Here is a 21,707-nt window from a genome sequence, read left to right as displayed (position 1 = left end):
GGGGCCAGGGCCGGGCGGGCCGGAGCAGGAGGGCGGGGGCGGCCCGTCGCGGAACCGGCGGTGTCCCGGGGCGCGGCCCCAGCGCAACCGGGCGCGGCCGCTGCCCGCCGATAGCGGCCGGGGCCGGCCCGGGGGCTCCGGGGGCCGCGGCCGAGCGATGATGCGCTCAGCTCCTTCTGCTCCCTCTCTCCGCAGGTCTCGGTCATCAACACCGTGGACACGTCCCACGAGGACATGATCGTAAGTGTGCGGGGGAGCTGCCTCCCCCGAGCCGGTTCCGGCTGGGACGGAGCTGCTCTGGGGCGCTCTGTGCGAGGGGGGAGGCTGGGATGTACGTGCCGTGTGAGAGGACACTCGTGCGGTGTTGGATGCAGAACGCTGTCCGAAATCCTGATCCTGCCATTCTGTACTGGCTGGACAGGAAGACTCAGTTACGCGGGAAAGGAGAAATGATTTAAAACCTTAATTTTCATGCACAGGCTTGTTTCTGTGAAATAATATATGTGTAAGTGTATTCTAAATGGCACACAACTTCGGCTGAGGAAACTGATTTTCCTTTATGTGGAAGCACATGTCTTAGTGTGGGGAGGAGGAAGGGTTTCAAAATAATTTGTAGAAGGAAGGAGAGCAGTTAGATGAGCCCAGTTCTTCAGGAAGAATTTCTTCACGGGAGGAGTGGTCAGGCACTGGCAGGGCCTGCCCAGGGAGGTGATGGAGTCCCCATCCCTCGAGGTGTCCAAGGAACAACTGGACGAGGCACTCAGTGCTCTGGGCTGGGGGACGAGTTGGGGATCCGTCAAAGGGTAGACTTGATGGTCTTGAGGTATTTTCCAACCTCAGTGATTCTGTGATGATGAAGTTTCAAACACAACTAAGAGCTCAGTGTTCGTACACCCGCTTTACCTTTTAAGAAACAAGAATACATAACTGGTCACTGCTTTGTAGTCAGCAGCACCAGTTCCCAGCCCTCTCCTGAAAATGCTGTGTGTTGCTACTCAGAATTTCCTGAATTCCTTCTGTGTAACACTTGCATAGTTAGTGAAGAAGCAGTTGGGGAAACAAATGACTTGTGTGTCTGGATTGTCTAAAACTGCCCTTTTGACCCCAGTGTGTCGAGCCTGGGGCAGCTGTGCTGGTTCTGAGCTGCAGTGGGGTTGGTCACCGAGCCGAGCTCAGCGTGCTGAGCACAGCTGTCCTTGCCTTCCTGCAGCACGATGCACAGATGGATTACTATGGCACACGCCTGGCGACCTGCTCCTCCGACCGCTCCGTGAAGATCTTCGACGTCCGGAACGGAGGGCAGATCCTCATTGCAGACCTGAGGGGGTGAGCTGTCACAACAGCACAGTTTCATTGGGGAAGCTCTTTATACCTTGCCCTTTGGGCAGCACAAGGTGCAGGTGGATACCAGGGAGGACTCCTCCAGGGTTGTGCTGAAAAACTCCTCAGATCTGGGAAGGGGACAGAGCACCAGTGGGAAATACACTGTGGCTTGGTCATTCATTTAGTACTTGACACCTGTGATTTTCAAGAGATAAAATGTACTAATACAAGGCTAAACGTTTGGAATTGTTTTCTATGGCAGTGACAACCCCCTGTCAGGGCACTAACATTGCCATCTTGGCATTACCCATTCCTCATGTCAGGCCAGCAATCCCTTCTGGAACAGCGATTCACAGCAGTGATGGCTGTGGGGCAGCCACAGCTAGGAGGGGTTTCTCTTCCCTTTTCTACATGACATTGTTTCTTGCAGGCACGAGGGTCCGGTGTGGCAGGTTGCCTGGGCTCATCCTATGTATGGGAATATCTTAGCTTCCTGTTCCTATGACAGGAAGGTTATTATCTGGAAGGAAGAAAATGGCACTTGGGAAAAGACCTATGAATACACAGGACATGATTCCTCAGGTATGGGAGTTTGGAGCTGGGAAGGGCATCTGAGGAAATGAGGGGATTTGGGTAAGGTTGGAGTAAATCTGTCAGTGTTAAGGAAGAAGCCCTCTGTCAAACAGGACCTTTACCTAAGGTCATGTTACTGGATAACCTCCTGTCCTGATTCACAGAGTGTTTGCACACGAGTTTGTTGTACAAAGAAATCAGCTTTCAAATAAAGATGACAGGGGACTGAATTCTTGAGGGAAATACTGTCTGTGTCCAGTAAGAAAAAATGAGTTTATCATGCAGTGTTTTGTTTTACAGTGGAAACTTTTGTGTTCAGATGATTTGTCCAGCCAGTGCAGATCTGAAGTCTCCAGCTTTGCTGTGTTACTGATACAGATTTTACATCCTCTGCCTGCCATTCAGCTCTTGTTTTAGTCAGTGATGCTCCTCGCTGTTGTCAGAGTTTTTTAACCTCATTAAGAGTGCTCTGTTGGTGTTCTCATTCTAAAAGGGTTCCAAAAATAAAGGCCATTCTCTGTCATTCTGTAAACAGTGTTAATTGACTGGCTTTGCTGAAATTCAGGAATTTCAAGACTCATCCTCGGCTTTCAGAGCCACTCGCTTTTGGTGACTGACTGATACCAGTCAGTTTTAGGCAGTCCCTGTGCTGTAATCTCTGTCTCTTCTTTCCCAGTAAATTCTGTCTGCTGGGCACCACATGACTATGGACTGATCCTGGCCTGTGGCAGCTCTGACGGGGCCATCTCCTTGTTGAGCTACACGGGAGACGGGCAGTGGGAAGTCAAAAAGATCAGCAATGCACACACGGTGAGTCTGGGCCTTTGGAGCAGCAGAGTTCCAGGAGCTACAGGAGCTACCAGGGGGATTGTTGCCTCAAAGAACTTGACTAGATAAATACTGAAATCCAGTGAAGTGATGTGAAACATCAAGAACCAAGAACAACTTGTTTGATGTTCATCCCGAGTGGGCAGGAATACTTTGTAGTAACTAAAATGAAGTGGAAAAAAAGACAGGTGAAGGCTACTAAACAGCACTGGTAATGCTTGTTAATTGAGGATTATTGTTAAACACAGTGCTGAAAGTTACCTGGCAGGAAACGGCCTTGGTCCTAAGAATACCTGCACCAACTAACTGAATAAGCTGAAGCCAGAAAAATTGCAGGGCACGTGTTTTTCCCAAAACAGTGGGGATTTTTGCTTAAGCAAAACTTCATAAGCTAACGGTGTGGCTCTCAACAGAAGGAAACTGGGCTCTGGACCAAAGCTTCCTTCTACTCCTGCATTCCAAAACCTTAGCAACTGCGTGTACCTTGTGTCTGCGCAGTTCCTATCTCTGTCTCCACTGTTCACACACCTAGGATGATATTTCCCCGTAAAGCAGTTCCTTACCTACCTCAGGCTTTCTGAGTAAGTGCCTTAGTGAGACTAGACTGTGTCTGGATTTCTTATTCATCTGATATCCATCCAGCATTGTGCAGGACTCCCATTTTCTGAGATGGGCTTATTCCCCACCCCCCACAGACACTATGCTACATTTCCTTCACGCTGTCAGCAGCCTTTATTCCTTTATTTGTGTAAAGTAAGCAACTTTTAATAGTAATGTTTTTCATTACCTAGATTGGATGTAATGCAGTCAGCTGGGCTCCTGCTGTTGTACCAGGGAGCCTTATAGAACAACCCTCTGGTCAAAAGCCAAACTATGTCAAAAGATTTGCATCGGGGGGGCTGCGACAACCTGGTCAAGATCTGGAAGTAAGTGCCCTGTTATCAGATAAAACCTGGCACTCTTTCTAGGCTTTGAATGTCCCTGTTAGTACCTCAGGTAATACTTTCAGCATGTCTGTGCTTCCCTCTTTGAATTCCCATTTTTAGGAAGTGCTTTAGAAATGGAAACAACTTAGTGATGCACAGTGTCTCCCATGGTTTGTGCAGTCTGTGCCAGCCCTGTGTCATCGTGTCTCGGAGAGTGGCTTTCTAATGGTCTTTGGTTACCACTGTGACTTGGGCAGTAGCAGATTTCTGACAGTAACTGAAGATGAGAACAAAAACTCTGCCTGTGCTTTCTACCCCCTGCAAGGAGTTTTGTCACTTAAAGCCATAGAGATTTTTGGAGAATTGGGGAACACCTGTGCTTTGTATTATCTGGATGAACCAGGAGTCTGGCTACAAAGCCAAAGCCTTCCAGAGCAGGGGATGAGAAATACTGCTGCCACCCTTCTGACTGTATAATTGTGTTTTCAGGGAAGAAGACAGTCAGTGGAAAGAGGAGCAGAAGCTGGAGGCTCACAGTGACTGGGTGCGAGATGTGGCCTGGGCTCCATCCATAGGTTTGCCAACCAGCACCATTGCCAGCTGCTCCCAGGTGAGGCTGGAGTGACAGGCAGGCTCCCAGTGCCCTCGCTGCCACACGCTTCCTTCCCACTCCCCTAGGAGAGCAATAGTAAGGTCAGAGCTGCTGTAAAAGGTCCTCCTGGCAGTCCTTTGCTGTGTCTGGGTCAGTGCACAAGAGCCTTTGAATCCTGTTCCTTCCAAACTCAGAAACTCGGTAGAAGCATTTGTGGACCAAGGTTTGTGCATGTGTGTCTCTGTACCAAAGACTGGCTGCTGTTTTGAACATCATGAGCAGGATGGTGTCAATAGTAGGAAGACCTTCAAACTAATGCCATATTTTAGTGTTTTGGACAAAATTCACTGAACCTCCAGCTAAAAATAGTTTTGTAATAACTGGCATTCGTAGTCAGCTCTGATGTCCTCAGCCCTCTTATTAACTGTGGTGTTCTTGCTGCTAATAATTTTATAAATGCTTTTTTTATTGTCATGAAGACTGCTTAGTGAGCTGCTGCCACGTGACTGGAAAACAAAACCTCATTCTGGGGAAATATTTCAGGTGATAGATAAGTATTTTGGGAACTCTTCTCTGGTATTTGCAAATCACTGTAGGTAGTTTTTCTCATCAGAGCTGTACTGCTTTGCCTTTACTATAGCAAGGAAACAGCCCCTTTGTGTGCTGAGCACAAATCCATGCAGACACATGGAAGGGTGGTATCAGAGCTGTGATTTGGGAGTGGAGCTCCAAGAGCAATCAGGGTGGTGTTTCCTGTGTCTGGCCAACTCGGCCTCTGTGCTTTTGCAGGATGGCAGAGTGTTCATCTGGACCTGTGATGATGCCTCTGGAAACTCCTGGTCGCCAAAGCTGCTGCACAAGTTCAATGATGTTGTCTGGCACGTGAGCTGGTCCATCACTGCCAATATCCTCGCAGTGTCTGGAGGAGACAACAAAGTGAGTACTGCTGCCTTGACTGACTGCACGTGCCCTGTTTCCAGAGGAGCAGGGACAGGCTGTTGTCACTTGTTTGAGGCAAGGCTGTCGTAGAGTTGTCTTTGCTGCAGTGGTGACTGTTTTTGAACTATCAAGAGGGCAGGAAGACCGTAACCTCTGGCAAACTATTTGCCTGCATTCTGAGTCCTTACTGGAAAGCAGAAATGAAGGCTGAACTTGATTTCCTGGGGTGCTGACAGTAGAATTCACCAGTGCTGTGGTGGCTGTGGGGAAAGGGGAAGCTGAGGGAGTGTTAAGGCTGAAAGCTGTGCCTGCTCTGTTTTCGAGGTGACGCTGTGGAAGGAGTCGGTGGACGGACTGTGGGCGTGTATCAGCGACGTGAACAAGGGCCAAGGAGGGGTGTCTGCGGTGACAGAGGGGCAGCAGAACGAGCAGTGATGCACGAGGGAGTGCTCCAGCTGTAGCAAGAGATCCCTGTCCCTGATTTGCGGTGGTTCTTGAGCTGGATGAGAACTGATTTTATTGAAACTGAACATGGGAAACAATTATCCAATTTTATGAGCACTCTAAAGCTATTACTGGGAGGCTACAAAATGTTGATAATCAGCCTTAATTGACATTCCCTTAAATTTAAGGTAAAGAGCATAGCAAAGTACTGTGCCTGATACTACTCCTTGATGCTGTAGGAATTATACCCTGCTTTTCTGGTTTAAGGATCAAATTTGATTGGATATACAGTGGTCAGACTTCAAGCATTTGAGCAGGAACAGGAGGAGACTGTCAAAGGTATGAGGTGTGAACTCCTCTGTGCAAAGGGACAAATACTCTGTGCCCTCAAAGGCCAGAACTTTGTTCCCAGTGAGGGGAAGGGCTGGTGGAGTTCTCGGGTTAGCTGCTAGTGTGTTAGCCAGCCCTGCTGGTAGCAGCAAAACGGTGCTAAGATCTTCCTGAAATAACATGCTTGGCTAAGTGGAAGTCCCTGTGCTTTCCTGAAGATGAAAAGGAGTAGTGGAATGCATATGTCTTCTGCTTTACAATGGTCTCAGACTTGGTTATTTTACCAACATCAGTAAATCAAACCATGGTTTGAAGATTTTTTTTTTAGCCACATGTCTGTACTGTACCTCAGGTTTGTTTTTTTCTTTGTTGAGATACCAACAGAATAAAGTCCTATTGGTTAAAGCCTGATGTGCTGTATTTAATCATCTTTTCACTGGGCCCCCTATGAAAAGTAAAACTTGTCTTTTTCCACTAATTTGATTATTCATTGTGAAGAATGAAATAAAGTGACTGAGCTATAATCAACCCAATTCTTATACAGTAACATCAAATTAAAGAAATACAATCAAGAGTCCCTCAACATAAGCAGCTACTATTTTATAATGCCTTTAAGTGTTCAATTCTGTATAGATTAGGTAAATAGAAAATATTCTGGGTTTTGTTTTCTGGGTTTTTTTGTATGTAGGTGGTTTTTTGTTATTGTTGTTTTGGGGGTTTTGGTGGGGTCTTTTTGTCTGTGGGGTGTTTTCCCCTCTGTAATGGTGCATCACAAGGCTGGGCTTTACAAAACTGCGGCTCTTCCTTTGGTCTGGGCAATTCCAAGGGAGAACGTAAACAGTGCCAGCTTCCCTCTTCTGCTCTTACAGCTTTGTTCATCCTCAGGGAAGGAAGAAGGGCACGAACCCATTGCCACACTTCGAAGTTATTTTTAAACCCACCATTAGCCAGTGCCTGGGGTGGGACCTCGGTGCTGACTGACACTCATTTTCTGTGCCATAAAGCACAAAAAAGCAGGCAATTAAAGATATTTTTTTCAGTTTTTTATTCACAATCCTATTAGCAAATAGTAATGTATAAACTTGCCTCTGAATAACCAAGTTATGTAACTGTATCAGTGTAAGACCATGCACTGTCTTGTATATGTTACATTAAACACTTGTGTAACTCTACAGGACCACATATATCACCTCAGAATATTTAGAAATTAGCATGGAACAAGGCAAAGAATAACAATTAAATTAGATGACTACAAGAGAACAAAACCTCTAAAGCACTTTTGTGAAACAGAACAAATTACATTTCTCAGTTTAAAACTCCAGGTTTCCCATTCAGCTCTGTGGTGTGTCCACGTGTCCTTCCTGAAGGAGACCCGAGGCTTTTACCATGGATGTCCCAGATGAAGATTACATTTCCAGCAGCATAAAGTATCTCAAATCTACAGAATTAAGTGGTTATTGACCAATCTGAATCTACTCAGTGTTTCTCATATCAGTGCTAATGTTGTCTTGATTTGATTCTGGTAAAATTAAAAAAATCTGAGACTGGCAAACATATAGACAGTATCCGAGGCACTTATAATTAAGGGATTTTAACAGTTTTTAGTGTAGAAATTAATTTGATAAGTATGATTTTAGTACTCTTTAGTTAAAATACTTTTACTTGCTCATACTAATACCTAAAATGAACTAAGTACTCTACAAAAATAGAAGGTATGAGGCCCTCATGTAAAGCCAGGAAAATATACTATTATAGAATTCCAATGAGAATAATTACATATAATTAATAAATTTTTTTTAATATTCCCTGAATTGCACTGTGAATTGTAGCCATTTCTGCACATCATGCCCTATTCCCTGTGCTCAGGAGGCAGCAGTCTCCTGTCTGTAAGCTGAGCTACATGCTCTGATAGTTCTTTTGGTTTATAATAAATCAGTATTTCCCTAGACTGCACCAGTGGAATATGTTAGCAATAGCACAAATAATAAATGTCATAAAAATGAAAGTGACACTTTCTTAAGGAGGCTTTCACTTGATCATAAATACACCAGCATACAAGCTTCTATTTTTTCTCTTGCACGTGATCCCCGAGGCTGAGCCTGAGGTGCCAGTGCTGGGTGAGCCAAGGGATACCCACCAGGACTCCTGAGAACACCTGGTGAGTGTGGAACCATCAGCAGGTCCCCTTACTAGCTTATCTTTGACCCATTGCCAAAATAAATACAACAAATTATATTTCAAGTGTCCTATAACAAAATTAAAGATATTTTAATATACAACAGTATAATGTGAAACACAACGAGAAACCTTAACAACATATAAAGGACACTTAGAAAAAAATAATTCCCAAAAGCATTCCCCTGAAGAACTAAACACCATGTCAGAGGTGCCAACAGTGACCTGGAAGGCTGGGCTTACGTGGTGTCACCTGTGTCACCCCTGGGTAGGAGACACGCGGGGGCAGAGGAACGTGCCTGGAGTCATTTCCTCTCCTGTGTGCTCAGTGCAGTTCCAGCTGGGATGAAGCTGTGTACAACACGTCTGAGAACTTGCAGAAGAACCCCCCTCTCTGGTAAAGCAGTGTTTGGAGTATGTGCACGAAGACCAGATGGAATAGGAGAGATTCATTGGAAAACTTCCCCACGGCTCTGAGGATTCCTGTTTGTGGTAAGCAGTGGGATAACAGCACAGGCATTGCTGCCTGGCTACAGGGCAGTGCCTGCCCTGTAACTCCTGGGACTGTGGCTTACTGAGACAAACGTTAGCTGGAGATGTTTTCTGAAACACTGCAAAAGGATTGTAAACTGTCTTGGCACTTGTTTGTGTTTGCCATTCCTTTTCACCTTGCAGATGAAAAGGCAGAAGGAATTTCTGTGTACAGAGTGGCACTGTGCTTCAGAACAAGTATTTTCTGCTGCTTCTCTGTGTGATCACTTTTGTTTCCTTCAGTCAGAGCTGATGTTTCTGATCCAAATCTGCTACTTAACCTTACATGAAAAGCACATTTTTACCATCTTTCTAATGAAGAGACAGTCCTTATATTTCTTCTTCTAAGCTGGCCACTGCTAATAAATCCATCCAAGTTATGATTCAAAAAGTTCAGAACTGTTTAACTTGTCTTCTTCATACAGCAAAATGTTTTCCATGAGCTTCTTTTTTTGATCATTTATCTGTATTTTCCAAGATGTCTCTCTGGCTAAGGCTGAAAAACAAAATGCCCAAATATTGAGGAAAAAAAAAAAATCCATCTATTGTCTAAGGAATAGATGATAACTCTAAAATAAAAAACCAACCACCCTAACTAGCTTAGGAAAAACATCTAACAGAAACCCACAAAACATTGTGTAGATTTACTAGTAAATTCATAATCAAGGAGAAAAGATGAAATGTTTAGAAGCAGGAAGAAGAACCTAAGCAATCCTGGAGAAGAAAGTAATTTGTCCCTAGTCTGAGCCCACCAGGGCACCTTTACCTTGTGGAGCACAGGAGGAGTCCAGGCTGTCCTGTGCACAGGTGCCCTGGGCAGCAGCTGCTGTCTCTGGGACGCCGCCCCTGGCACACGCCGCGTTCCTCTCCTGCAGTCCCTGGGCAGATTTCTCCTGCTTGACCCCGTGACCAGAGCCTGCCACCTTTTCTGAAGTGGTACAGCTGTGGCTGGATAGCTCCTCTGTGGATTTTTCTGGAGGATTCCATATGAAACTACTGGACTCATCTGATTCACAAGGGACCCGTGACATGTGTCCGCAGAAGGTGTCGGGTGCCACGGCTCCCATGGAAGGGGCACAGGGGCTGGCACTGGACAGGATGGCTGCCTGGGCACTCTCCTCTTTATTCCCCACTGCAGAAGGCACATCCATGCTCAGACTGGCAGTCTCGTCATCGGTTTCTTCCGGAGTGTTCATGGAGAAGCCGGAAGTGCTGCTTCCACAGATGTAATGCTCTCTTAATTTATTTTCAGCCATTTCCATAATTTCAAGCACCTGTTTTTAACAACCATATCTGTGAATGCAGAATAATTCCTGTACCCCTGCTTACACATATTCTCCTATGTCAACACTCCCAAAAGTAAGTAAGGCATGAATGTTGTCAGCTCCTCGATGACAAGGAGACTGAAATGTTGGTCGTGTATTTAAAATATTACCTCTGCTATGTTAGAACTCTTCTTTCTCAGGCAGAGGCAGATGGCTGAGGCAAAATCAACTGCAATCTCTTCTGGCAAGTGTCCTGCTTTCCTGTCTAGGTATTTGCAGCAGATTTCATTGGCAGCCAGCTTTTCCAAAGTTTTTACTTTGGAGTGTGAGCTTTCTTTCGCTGTTTGAATTTCATCAGCAATCATATCTTTCTGTTCAAAGGAAGGAGATGGATTAGTGAAGGCAAAATTAACACAAGCATTTATTTCTGCCTCAGTCTCTGAGAATGAGTATTGCCATGTTTGTCATCAGTGCTCCTCAATGGCTGGTTCACAGACTGAGAAGGTTTAAGAATCTCCATTCCTGCAGCTGACAGAAATGTTTGTTTTCACAGGAGAGAAAAGGGCAGAGGCTTTCTCTGCATGTGTCCAATGCCAAATTCCCTAAAGCAGGCCCAGCTCTTCTTGGCTCGTGCCACTTTAGATAGGGATGAAAAAGAACCAACACTTGTAGAGCAGCATTCTTGCACGGGCCTTGGTGACATGTTAAAGAAATCAAAGATGTAGGATCTTTGATTTTCTGAACCCCTTTGAACGTTGCTGAATTGCTTGGAAATAGTAAGTGATAGAACTGTTGTTCTCCCCCCCAAGGCTTCAGCCAGATGGGAAATCAGGAGCACGTCCCACAGAAGGAATGCAGGTGGAGGCTGCTCTCTGCAGATAGTGTCAATGATTCAGGGAGCCTGGCTGTTCTGGTTGCTTGTGGAAGTAGAATGTGTAGCTCCAACCTCACCTTGGGAAACTTGCCAGATTATCAATTCCAGGCCAGAGTGCAAGACACAAACACCTGATAAACACGATGATGAGCACCTGCAGTTCTCACCCAGCCAGGTTTCCTCACTCAGTGTGGCTCAGACCACCTCTTTCTGGCACACAGAAAACGTGCAGCAGCATTTCAGCACAAGGCTTTGTCTCTTAAATAAGCACAGATTTATTCTGGAGTTTTTCCTAATACAATCAGAGCAGCACTCAGGAGTGTGCTGTGTGAAATGGGAATATCTATTCTGCCACTGTCTAAAGGCAGGCAGGCTACTGACATTAACAGAGCCTGGATATGGCTGCTAAACATCTCTTCTTCAGGATGTGGTACAGCAGATGGCAAATATCAAACTGTATTTAAGTAAAATTAATTTTATGACAGCAACCCCATTCACTTGTGTTGGTGTCCATTATTCCTGCTGCTTCTTACCAGATAAATTGGGTGTCTGCCTTCATCCAGTGCCTTAAGCCCCGACAGTACCTCTGCTAAGACCTAGAAAGTGTATTTGAAAGATAAAACAGTTTGTTCAGAATTAATTACAATTTTAAAAACTAGTTTTGTAACTAAAGAAATATTGAACTGCCAAGGCATTTTAATATTCTATTTTTACTTCAGATGGCTTAACAATGGCAGCTCTGGGCATTCATGAGACTTTAGAACTACCTCCAGAGCCAAGCCCAGATTTTACAGTTAGGTACAACAGATACTGTTGAGACAAAGGATGAGAAGAAAGTCAAGCTAAATGCAGATAAGAAATCACACTGAACAGAGTAACTTCTTATTTAAATGAAACACTTGGAGACAGGTGACATCACAAACTATCAATTATTTTTGTTGAAATTCCAGATTACAGGTGATGTTTGTAGCAGCTCATGTGGCAATTCTGCAAGAATTCTGAGAACTTTTTATAAACAATAAGCACTAATATTTTTTTTTACTAAAAGAAACACTCGTCTGTTTTTCAAAAGATTCACCTCACTTTGCCACAAACTGAAGTACATTTGGAGTGTGAACATAATTAAAACCAGGATTTCAACACATTCTAGAGCCAGCAATTATGATATGAAATTGCCAGCAAAACAACCACGAGGCACTTGTTCTTATATCCAATTTCCTGTCTAGAAGCACCGAAGAATGCAACAGAGCATGGAAAAAGGAACCATACCACACCACAGCTGAATATATCCACTTTTTCTGTTAACTTCCCATGTCTGATAAAATCTTCTGGCAGGTAAGTAAGAGAAGCTTGTAAGACTTTGGTTTTCATCACGGCATATTCTGATTTTTTATCGGCAGAATGCAATCGCAGGCCAGAGTGTCCAAGCTTTGGCGTAAAGTTTTCATCCAACAAGACATTTGAGCTGTGATAAGAACAGAGAAATAACATTATTGGTCAATACTTTAACTTGAGGCAAAGAATTAGTTTTACACTTTTCAAGTTAAGCACTGAAAGTGTCCAGCATTTTGCCTGCTGCATAGGAGTGGAAGGTAGAAAGGAAGAAGAGGAAGAACAAGCACTCAAAAAATTACTTCAAAAGAATATACTTCCATCATTTAGGAAGGAGAGACAGGTTAAACAAGTAAGGGTAAAGGCCCTACAGAACAAGGGACAGCAGAAAATACTGCAAATGGATTTCCAAATTGCATAAGTTTTAGTCATTACTATTAAAGAAATCCTGGAATTATCAAGTGACCAAGGAAGTGCTGATATACCAAACCCCTCACCTTTTGATATTCCCATGAAGAATTCCAAAATTATGTAAATACTCCACAGCTCGGATGACTCCCACAGAAATGCTAATTCGCATCTCCCAGGTCAGTGGAGCACAATCATCCTGCAAGGAAGGGAGAAAAAAAATCTTTATTTTATAGACTAAAACACGGTAAGACATTGGTAGTTTTGAAAACCAAAGGTTTAGTCTGAGTCCCAGTCAAAACTCCAGGAGAGAGCTGCAGCCTTTCTGGTGCTTGCAGTCCAGGTATTTGGGCACCCTTTTTTTCCGGCTGTTTCTCGGAGTCCAAAGAGCTGTGATTGGTTTCCATGCAATAGCAGGGCAGGACTCGCAGTCACAGGCAGATCACAGACCCAGGTCATTGCTCACCTGGCACTGGAGCTTGTTCTGCAGGGAGCCATTGGGCAGGTATGGGTATATCAGACAGTGCAGGCCAGTTTCCACCGAGAAGCCCAGCAGCTGCAGAATGTTGATGTGACAGCACCTGCAGGCACAGATCAGCAATCGTTTGCAAATGAAATAAGAGCAACACAGAAAAATACATCCTGAGCTGGACTAAATTCCTAAATTCAAGGCAACTGGAATGATGTGCTGCAGCTGGAAGCACAGCTGGAAGCACAGCAGGACCCTGGGCATGGTGGCAGAGCCCTGCCTGAGCAGGAGCCCAGCAGGCAGCACAGCCCTGCCCGAGCAGGCAGCGGGGGCACGGAGGGGGCACAGAGGGGGCACGGAGGGGGCACAGAGGGGGCACGGAGGGGGCCCTGCCCACCCCAAGGGCTCAGAGCGGCCGTGCCAGTGCAGGCACAGCCCCGGGGCCCTGCTGCTCGCCCAGGGCTCCCGTGAGGCAGTGCAGCAGCCTCATCCCGGCCCACACAGAGCCACAGACACCCCCAGGGCTGGCCGAACACCCACCGGCAGCAGGACAGGCACCACTGCCCCTGAAACACAACCACTCACCGAAAGCAAATCTGCACTTCCGTGTGAAAGAACCTCTGGGTAGAATTTGGGCTTGTGCATTCCAGCTGAAAGATGAGACCGTGCAACACAACGTCAGTTGTAATTAACAAGCATTTATACAGATCTGTTAGTCTCTTGCTGCTGAGCTACTCAGGCAACAGGCAAGTACCACTGATGGCAATGTTAAATCAAAGGCAATAATGAATTGAGAATTAGAACAAAAACATTGTAAAGACATCCCGATGCAATCATCAATGCAGGCTACCCCCATGGATAGAGTTAAATATCCATCATGTGTGTTTGCTGAATCTGGGTTTACTTATTTACATCATTTCCTTTTTATCTCCTCTTGTGTAGCCATTCCGGTTCCTTGCCCACACAATATTAAACAACAACTGCTAATAGGAAAGAGGTGTTAACAACATATCCCCTTCTAGAAAAAGGTGCAGTACTCGCCTCTTTCAGTCTTTTGATGACATACACTACGTTGTTCCTCTGACCTTTGTAGACATCTGCAAAAGTACCTTCACAGATTCTGTTCTTGTCACTGAAACCGTTCGTGGCATTGGTAACTTCCCTCTGGGCCCACAGGAGACTCCCGCTGGGGAGATCAGCCATTGTCTCCTGCTGAGGAGTAGAAGAGCTGCAAGGCTACACATTTGTAGAAGAAACAAGTTTATCTCATGAAAATCTGCATCCTTTTTCCTTCTTTCACGTGTCATATTTTCTTTTCCATGATTTATGCAATCACTGTGATTGCTGAATGAAACTGAAAGGTACTGTGCAATCACTCCTTAGGGTGTAGGTAATACATAATGTTGTTATGATGTAAAAATTTTGCATTGCAGAAGTGACTTGAAATCAGTTACCAATTTGCATTTCCACCTTTCCCAGAAAACAGACTTAGTTTTCTTTAAAAGCCCATATATTTATGTGATGTTAGTTTAAGCTACAAAAAATAGTAATCTTTATGGCTATGAGACAGTTGGATAAGAAAGTGGTGTCCCTCATAATGTATTTATGCTCTAGTAGGAACTTCACATTTACTTCTGGAGCACCTGGTGTCGGTTTCACAATAATTTTTTGCATCCAGTGTGGCAAGTCCTAATACCAATTGTAATTAGAGTTCCACTGTAGCCTAATCATGCAACTTTCACAACCTTAATGTGCACTAGACTTGAGGAAACAAAGCATTAACTCTTTCTCAAGAAACTCTGAAACTACTGCACTCTTTGAGGTAATCTACTCTCCTGGCTGGTGCTCCTGAACCACGTTACTGTGGAAGAGTTTAAAGCTTCAAACAAAATAAACCACAGAAAACAAGCGTGATGGGAGCAGAGTGTGCCCACAGATCTGGGAAACACCCTGAGGACAGGACAGATCTAGCTGGACAGTCGGAAAGACAGGAGAGCTGTGGGGAGGCAGGGACAGGAAATGTGTGCTGAAATCGTGAGGAACACGAGGAAAACTTTTCCCACAGAAATGGTTTGGCACCGGAACAGGGGCTCAGAGAGGTCATGGAACCTCCTCCATCCTGGCAGATTTTCCGCTGTCAGCTACACAAGGCTCTGGATAGCAACACTTAAATTCAATACTAGCCCAGTTTTGAGCAGAAACCACATTTTAAGTATAAAATGAAACTAAAAGATGTATGCAGTTCTGGCTGGTCAATGCTAACTACTGCCCTGACCCGTGATCACACCAGGAATGGTAAGTCCTCTGTAAAATCTACACTGGAGAGCTCTTCAAACTCAGTTGTTATTTATGGGCATGTTATCCCTTCCAAGCTATGCAGTATGCAATACTGTACATTTTTCCCTCACTAGTCCTTCACTGGCAAAGAGAGATGTAAACCATAAGAAGTCCAGTTGAAGCATTAGCACTCTATTCAGTCCAAACCCACTGTAACTGAGCCCCACATTTTCACCAGGTCTATGGCTTTTTGTACAAGTAGAGGGATAAACTGTTAACTAAAAAAACACAGGATGTCATAAAAGCAATTTTCCTTCTTATAGTCAGTGAATACTAAGGGGATTTACCTTCACACTTGAAGAGACAGGAGGACTGGACTGTAGGGAATTCAAAAGGTCTCTCGGGGGAGGTGGTGGAGCAGGGAGGGAATACAAGCCTCCTTCAGAAACAGCACCTGAAACTGAAATAACAGCATTGAAAATACATCTTATTTTTATAAAACCACAGCCCATGACTAACTATAAAGGTCTGGGAATTATGAAGGTCTAGGGTATTTTGTTGAAGTTCCTGACCAGGGATAATCTCTGACAAGCTGTGAAATGCTGTGTGAAGACAGGGAGCTCTCTTCCTGGTTCCTGTGTGCAGGAAGACTGCGCAGCTCTCTCCAGGGCTGGCTGGGGACACGGAGCTCCCTGTCTCTGCTGTTGCAGATGCTCTCCCACATATGTGCTGGGGTTCTCTCCTTCCCTCTCCCCCACAGAGGGGCTGCTGACCCCTGTCTGGTTCTCTGCTGGCCTGGATTTATTGTGCACAGAGAGAGGGACACAGGGCAGGAAATGCATGCACTGGTCTAGTCTTAGCAGGGAGCCAGGATGGGACCACGACGGTCAGAGACCTGGGATCCCGAGATCCCAGGGGACAGACACAGCCAGCATCTCTCAAGGCCAAAGGAGCTATAGGAAGGAGGACCAGGAAGCAGCGTGCTAAAGTGAGGAATAAACAGGATACAGCAGTGCTAGGAAAAAGGCAAACACTCCAGTGTGCCCATTGTGGAGCTCAGTGTCGTCACTGCCCGATCCTGACCCCAACAGGCAGCAGCCTTGGCTCTGCAGTCACCTCATGTCAGAGCCAGTTCCGAGGCTGGGACTGTACTTACTGCCTGCTGAGTCTGGAGATGGCAACACGCTTATCTCATTTTCTTTCTCTCTCCTTCTTTCTCTCTCTTCTGTGGGAGGTACAGATGTGATCTCCTGTTTGGGGGGCTCTACTGGCTCCTTTTTCTCAGGGCTGGTAACGTTAGAGGCAGACGTCCCTTCAACACAGAGCAAAGGCAAGATGAGGAAACACTTTCCTATACAAAACTATTTGCAATGAATACTCATACTTCTACTTATGGAACAGAAAGAAACAAACCAGAGACAATCTAGGAAAAACATAAAATTGGTCAAAGCTCAAGACTTACTGGTATCTAAGGGAAAATTAAAGGCGGAATTATCAATTCATTACAACTCTTAACAGATCCTGTGCTGTACATAGCTTGGCAAAATCTGAGAGTCAGGCCTGAAAAAGCAACTTGAAGTCAGGTTAAAAGAACGACAAAGATGTTTTTGGTGTACAGGGACTGGAAAAACATGTACATCTGAGGGAGAATTATTCAAATGAGATTAGGCTACAGTTAGGATAGGAACAAAATAAAGTACAAAAGTTCAAGATACTGTGATATAGGAGGCTGTCAGAAACTCCTGAAGAAGCATGTGAATTCTTATCTGTAAATACATTTAAAACTGAGGTTGGAAAGGAGCCTGAAAATGGCCTCTCTGCACTAGGGGTGATATAAGACCTGTCTACTCCCTGAGAACAACATTTTGCTGATTGTAGCTCTAAACTTCTGTTTCTACCAGGCACCTTTTATCAGCAATACATCCAGCATTTTCTTAAAAATCAAAATTAATGTTTTTTTTTTACATAAAGTAAAATAAGCTCAAGTATTATTACATGGGGGGGTTTGTTTTGTTGTTCTATCAGCTTTGTATCTTAAGCATAGTGGTGACCTCAGAATCAAACGTGCCAGGCCTCTGCTTGCATCTGAAATCAGGTAACAGCTTTGTGTTCTTTGATTTGTACAAACAAAGCCCAGGGAGTACCTGAAACAAGCAGGAAGCTGTGTGTTTGATGTGTGAGCTGGGCTACTTGACCAAGAGTCAGTGAACCGTGTGAGAGAAGCCAAGTCACGGCAGGTTCAGGCACTGAGGCTCAGGAGCAGCAGGACCTGAAGAGCACTAATGGTAGAAATGGGCATGTTCTGTTTGGGGTTTGTATCCACTTTCTTTAATGCCACCTATGAATTCAGGTTTGAATGAAACTAGGTCTGAAAATTAAAACTCAGAACACTCAGGTATGTTTGTTACTGTGCCAGAATGCTATGAAATCCCAAATTTACAGATTTTGGAAATTAGCCATCGAGCAGCCTGCAGGCCTTTAGTTAAAACTGACAGTTGTTGGTGCTTTCCTCCTGTAGTTTAACCTAGAAGTCTCAGAAGTTAGACTCTCTTCCCTCATTCAACCTACTTTTCAGGGTTTTTCATGACTTTTGCAACTTCCTGCACATCAGATAAACAGGGCAGCACTGCAGCTAAAGAACTGACATAGAAAAAACTATTATGGTCATTCAGAAGTGGGACTAGGGAGTGGAAGAAACTGTTGAACAGAGATAAAACTCTTTGGGAAATAATCTTCCAGTGAAACATCTCCCTGTGCGCTGTGTCCTATTCCTTTAAGTTGGAATGGCTGGAATTATGGTGATGTAAGGACTGCTATGTTTTCTAAAGTGCCCAACAGAACAAGCAATGTATCCTCCATATCAGCCCCAGAGGGATCACCTGAGTAAGTATATTCGGACACAGAGAAAAAAGCAGAAATAGTAGGTAAAAACTTTAAAGATTGGTCTAAACCTCTGGAAATCACTTCTGCTTATGAGTAAGCACATAGTGAAATGTCCATATTGGGTTAACTCCAGAAAAAATTAACTACTTCTGCATGGCAGAACCACAAAATAATCCAGACTTCCTGCCACTTACATTAAGTTTTGCTATGGACCTCAATATAAAAGACAACAGTAAGAAGCTTTTAAAAAACATCATTTCATTGTACTTCTGCAATTTGTTGCATTTGAATTGATCTGGGACAAAATTAATACTGATCATGCAGAATCATAACTAAAAGGTGATCACAGGATTTTTCTCTTCCATCCTCTTTTAAACCCCCTTTATCTAGCCTTCACGTTGCTTTACAGAACCCAGAGTCAAAACCAAAGTCACCTGGAGCCCCCTGTGCAGCTGCAGAGCAGCCCAATGCCACACTCGCCTGCTGTCACACAGGTCTGTCAGGTTTATCACAGAAGTTCAGTAGCTCAGTGAGCTCAATGGAGGATGCCCATTTCTTGCCACAATCTCTCAGTATTTACTCTCCCTGCTCACTATTTAGCCCACAGATATCATTACAAACATCTGTTTACTTGCATCAGCCAAGTGCAATTTTGAGAAGCTAAGCTTTTCCTCAGGAATCCCAAAGCGTACTCCTCCAGCCCGGAGGAAGGTGATTGGGTTTTATTTTTAACAGGGAAAAACACTCAGTTTTTGCAGCTTGTGGCAACTGAAGTGCAAAAAATCTCAGAAATATTTTTGAGAAAGCTCAAAAAAAGAACAAAAGGTAAGTGACAGCAGCAGAAGGGAAACCCTGTGGTTCCTGTGCCAGGGGCACCTTGCACAAGCGATGGCGACCCTGACACACCACGGGGAGCAAACCAGGCAGACCCCGAGGGGGATGGTGTTTCTCTGCAGGGATGATGATCATTTTTGTCCGTGTCGTGTCTCTACTTTTCATGGCCAATTGCTGGAAGCTGCTCTTGTATTGGAAGCCTGACTCTGCATTTTACATGACCAGAGAGGCCAATCGGACCTGGGTCTTGTGTGAGCAATCTTGGCAGGAGCTACAACATGCTGCCTCCCAGGATCCAGTGATCCACTGCTACAGAACCCTCTGTGTAGCCTTTGTGTTCTGAAACCCCATCTGATGCATAAAACACCCAGACCAGGTTTGGGTACATGTTTTAACCTGTCTTCCTGGCACCTCTCTAAGGGTCCAAGATGGGCACTACAAAGGTGAACTGGGGGAACCACTGAGTCCTCCTGTTTCACCTCTTCCCTCCCACCACCAATTTTACTTAGAAGAAAATCACAATCAGTGGAGACATTTTAGAATTTGAGGATGTGACTCCAAACAAAAAGTTTCTTCAGCTAGCAAGGGAGATGTCCTGGGGGTGGGGGCTGGATGCTGTGAGGAGCAGCAGAGACCTGCAGGAGAAAGGGGCAGCTACTCACAGTCCAGGATGACCTGAGCTGCTCGGTAGAGCTGCAGCCCTTGCAGCAGGTCCAGGAGCTGCTGCACTGTTGCCAGCCTCACTCCCCACCACCACATCAGCTCCCTTGTGATGCTGATCCCTGTCTTCTCCATGGACTTGATTTTCCGTAGCTCTGTTTGATCAGTGATCACGTAGGAGGCTGGTGGGAGAGAAGAGATATTGCTGTTTAAAAATTAGAGAAAACTAGCAGGGCAAGCAGGTAAACAAGCAAGTTCACTTTTGCATTTGCACAGTTTTAAAAGAAAGGATCACAATAAATTAGCTAAGCACAAAGCAAATTCTGTTCTAAAGTAAGATATTCCTTTTCTTCCTTCTGCTATTCTGGAAAAAATGTTGTTGTATCATAGACACTCGAAAAAAAAAACCAGTTACACTTTTCAGCATATTTTCCCTGTAATCTTCTTTCTCCTTAGTACTTTGTGTACCAAAGTAAGTTCAGATTAAATTCCTGGGGTGATTCCCCCAAATCAGGGGACAGCAGTCAGTGGTGTGGCTGCACTCCTGCCTGCGTTCCTAAATCCCAGTGCTGTGGTGAGCCAAACAGTAACTGAATCACCTGGGTGTTAGTTACCTGCTGATAAAGCTATCAGGGAAACACAGGCAGTTTTAGGAGCAGGAGATCCTGTGCCAAGGCCGACCCTACACGCACATGCTGGTCACCCCCTGGGCTCTTCCCATCTCGCTTTCCCACAGAAACCCCCTCCCCTCAGAGCGCTCCCTCCCACACCCGGGCTGCAGTCTGCAGGCTGCTGTGCCCGAACCAGAGGGGCCGAGGGCTGCGCTGTGCGTGTGGAGACAAAGACTCCCGAGTTCCCACCTCAGCTAGTTTCAGAAGGACGTCAGAAATACAGTTTTATACATCTGAAAGTAGCGGAGGTGAATCCCACCCTACATCAGGAAGATTAACTGGGGTAAGAGCTTATTCAGCAGATAGTTAGGGAAGACTTGAATGAAATTAAATCATGTCAAATAAAGGAAAGTATGGACTAAGAAAAGATTCAGGTTAGAATTGTCTGGACTGGGATACAGACCCCCCCCAAAAAAAAAAAAAAAACAACCAAAACAAACAACTCAGGGACTACATTTTCTGTACTTTTTGACTGGACATGGCCAAGACCAAGAAAAATAGAGACAGAAAGCATGAGGAGATAAAGTATAATGCAAAGAAGGAAGAAAGAACAGACCAGAACATCTGACCAGATGTGAAGGATGTCGTGAAGACAGGCAGTGAGAAGTGGCAGGAGTTGCAGCGCGACTGGAGAGCGAGGGGAGGGAGCCTGGCTGCCCGGGAGAAGCCAAGGGAACACAGAAATCTGGAATTCCACCTCTGTTCGAAAAACAAAACCAGACCGGTGCCCGGGAGTTCCCTGTCTCCGGGACGTGCTCTGCCGAGCGCTGGGAAGGGCTCGGCCGTGGGGTCCCAAAGGCGCTGCTGCCCCGTCCCCGGCCCGCCGCGCCCGCGCCCTCACCGAACCGCATCCAGTCGTAGTCGCTCAGGCAGTCCATCTTCTGGCAGAAGTCCTCCAGCACCCAGGCGGGCATGCTGTGGATGTACAGCGCTGGGCCCGAGCCCGCCCTGGGGGTGAGGGCCGGCGGCTGCAGGGCCATGGCTCCGCGCTCCCGCTCGGCCCCTCACCCGCGCATGGTGCGCGCCGGGCTCGCCGCCCTCGGCCTCCTCCGCCAGCTGCGGAGGCGGATTTTCTCCCAAAGCTTCCTCTTCTCCGAGACCTGTCCTCCCGGCCTGCCCCAGCCCGCCCGCGGGGGAAGGGCCAGCGACACAACGAGCGATCCCCGGCGGGCTCCGACCGCAGCGCCGCTTCCTGCTCCGCCTGACGTCAGGCCCCAGGTGCAAATCACATTTTCCTTCCCGTGAGCGGGTATTGCTCCAGCCGGGTTGCCAAAGCGCGGGGTTCACCTGACGGAGGCCAGAGCCGGTTTCCCCAGTGTTGCGCAGCCGGCACAGGCCGTGTGGGAGCGGGACACTGAGCCCGGACACTGAGC

At 45.8% G+C, this 21,707-nt stretch overlaps 2 protein-coding genes across 4 annotated transcripts in view; one reads left to right on the top strand and one right to left on the bottom strand.

Annotated features, from left to right (window-relative positions):
• The window catches only part of SEC13 (SEC13 homolog, nuclear pore and COPII coat complex component), a 6,673-nt gene extending 307 nt beyond the window's left edge, over positions 1-6,366 (top strand). Inside the window, 9 exon segments of the mRNA XM_027640149.1 lie at positions 196-240; positions 1,211-1,326; positions 1,754-1,905; positions 2,573-2,706; positions 3,516-3,617; positions 3,619-3,650; positions 4,140-4,260; positions 5,032-5,178; positions 5,506-6,366. Coding sequence (XP_027495950.1) covers positions 196-240; positions 1,211-1,326; positions 1,754-1,905; positions 2,573-2,706; positions 3,516-3,617; positions 3,619-3,650; positions 4,140-4,260; positions 5,032-5,178; positions 5,506-5,616 — 960 coding nt within the window. The 3' untranslated portion in view covers positions 5,617-6,366.
• Positions 6,367-6,985: 619 nt separating this feature from the next.
• On the bottom strand, positions 6,986-21,582 carry IRAK2 (interleukin 1 receptor associated kinase 2). Of its 3 annotated transcripts, none has more exons than XM_027640551.1 (13): positions 21,176-21,582; positions 19,666-19,845; positions 16,443-16,598; positions 15,634-15,746; positions 14,051-14,245; positions 13,595-13,659; positions 13,007-13,121; positions 12,630-12,739; positions 12,070-12,265; positions 11,334-11,396; positions 10,097-10,297; positions 9,428-9,935; positions 6,986-9,157 (listed from the first exon to the last, which is right to left on the bottom strand). In XM_027640551.1, the coding sequence occupies exons 1-13, from the start codon at positions 21,312-21,314 to the stop codon at positions 9,039-9,041; spliced, it is 2,160 nt and encodes a 719-aa protein (XP_027496352.1). In that variant the 5' UTR covers positions 21,315-21,582; the 3' UTR covers positions 6,986-9,038. The 3 variants fall into 3 exon arrangements, with proteins under 3 accessions (XP_027496352.1, XP_027496354.1, XP_027496355.1); XM_027640553.1 differs by having other exon boundaries at positions 14,051-14,221; XM_027640554.1 differs by having other exon boundaries at positions 14,051-14,218.
• Positions 21,583-21,707: the final 125 nt, after the last annotated feature.

This window comes from Corapipo altera, unplaced genomic scaffold (genome assembly GCF_003945725.1).
Source record: "Corapipo altera isolate COAL_440 unplaced genomic scaffold, ASM394572v1 55, whole genome shotgun sequence".
NCBI lineage: Eukaryota > Metazoa > Chordata > Aves > Passeriformes > Pipridae > Corapipo > Corapipo altera.
This window is presented reverse-complemented; position numbering and strand designations above follow the sequence as displayed.

What these genes read in the sequence shown, in the direction of transcription:
- IRAK2 (XM_027640551.1), bottom strand. Translation starts at nt 21,314, where the DNA reads ATGGCCCTGCAGCCGCCGGCCCTCACCCCCAGGGCGGGCTCGGGCCCA. An exon ending in CTACGACTGGATGCGGTTCG is followed by an intron (nt 19,846 to 21,175) that starts GTGAGGGCGCGG and finishes CTCTCCCACCAG; the next exon opens with CCTCCTACGTGATCACTGAT. An exon ending in AGAACAAGCTCCAGTGCCAG is followed by an intron (nt 12,740 to 13,006) that starts GTGAGCAATGAC and finishes CCTTCCTTGCAG; the next exon opens with GATGATTGTGCTCCACTGAC.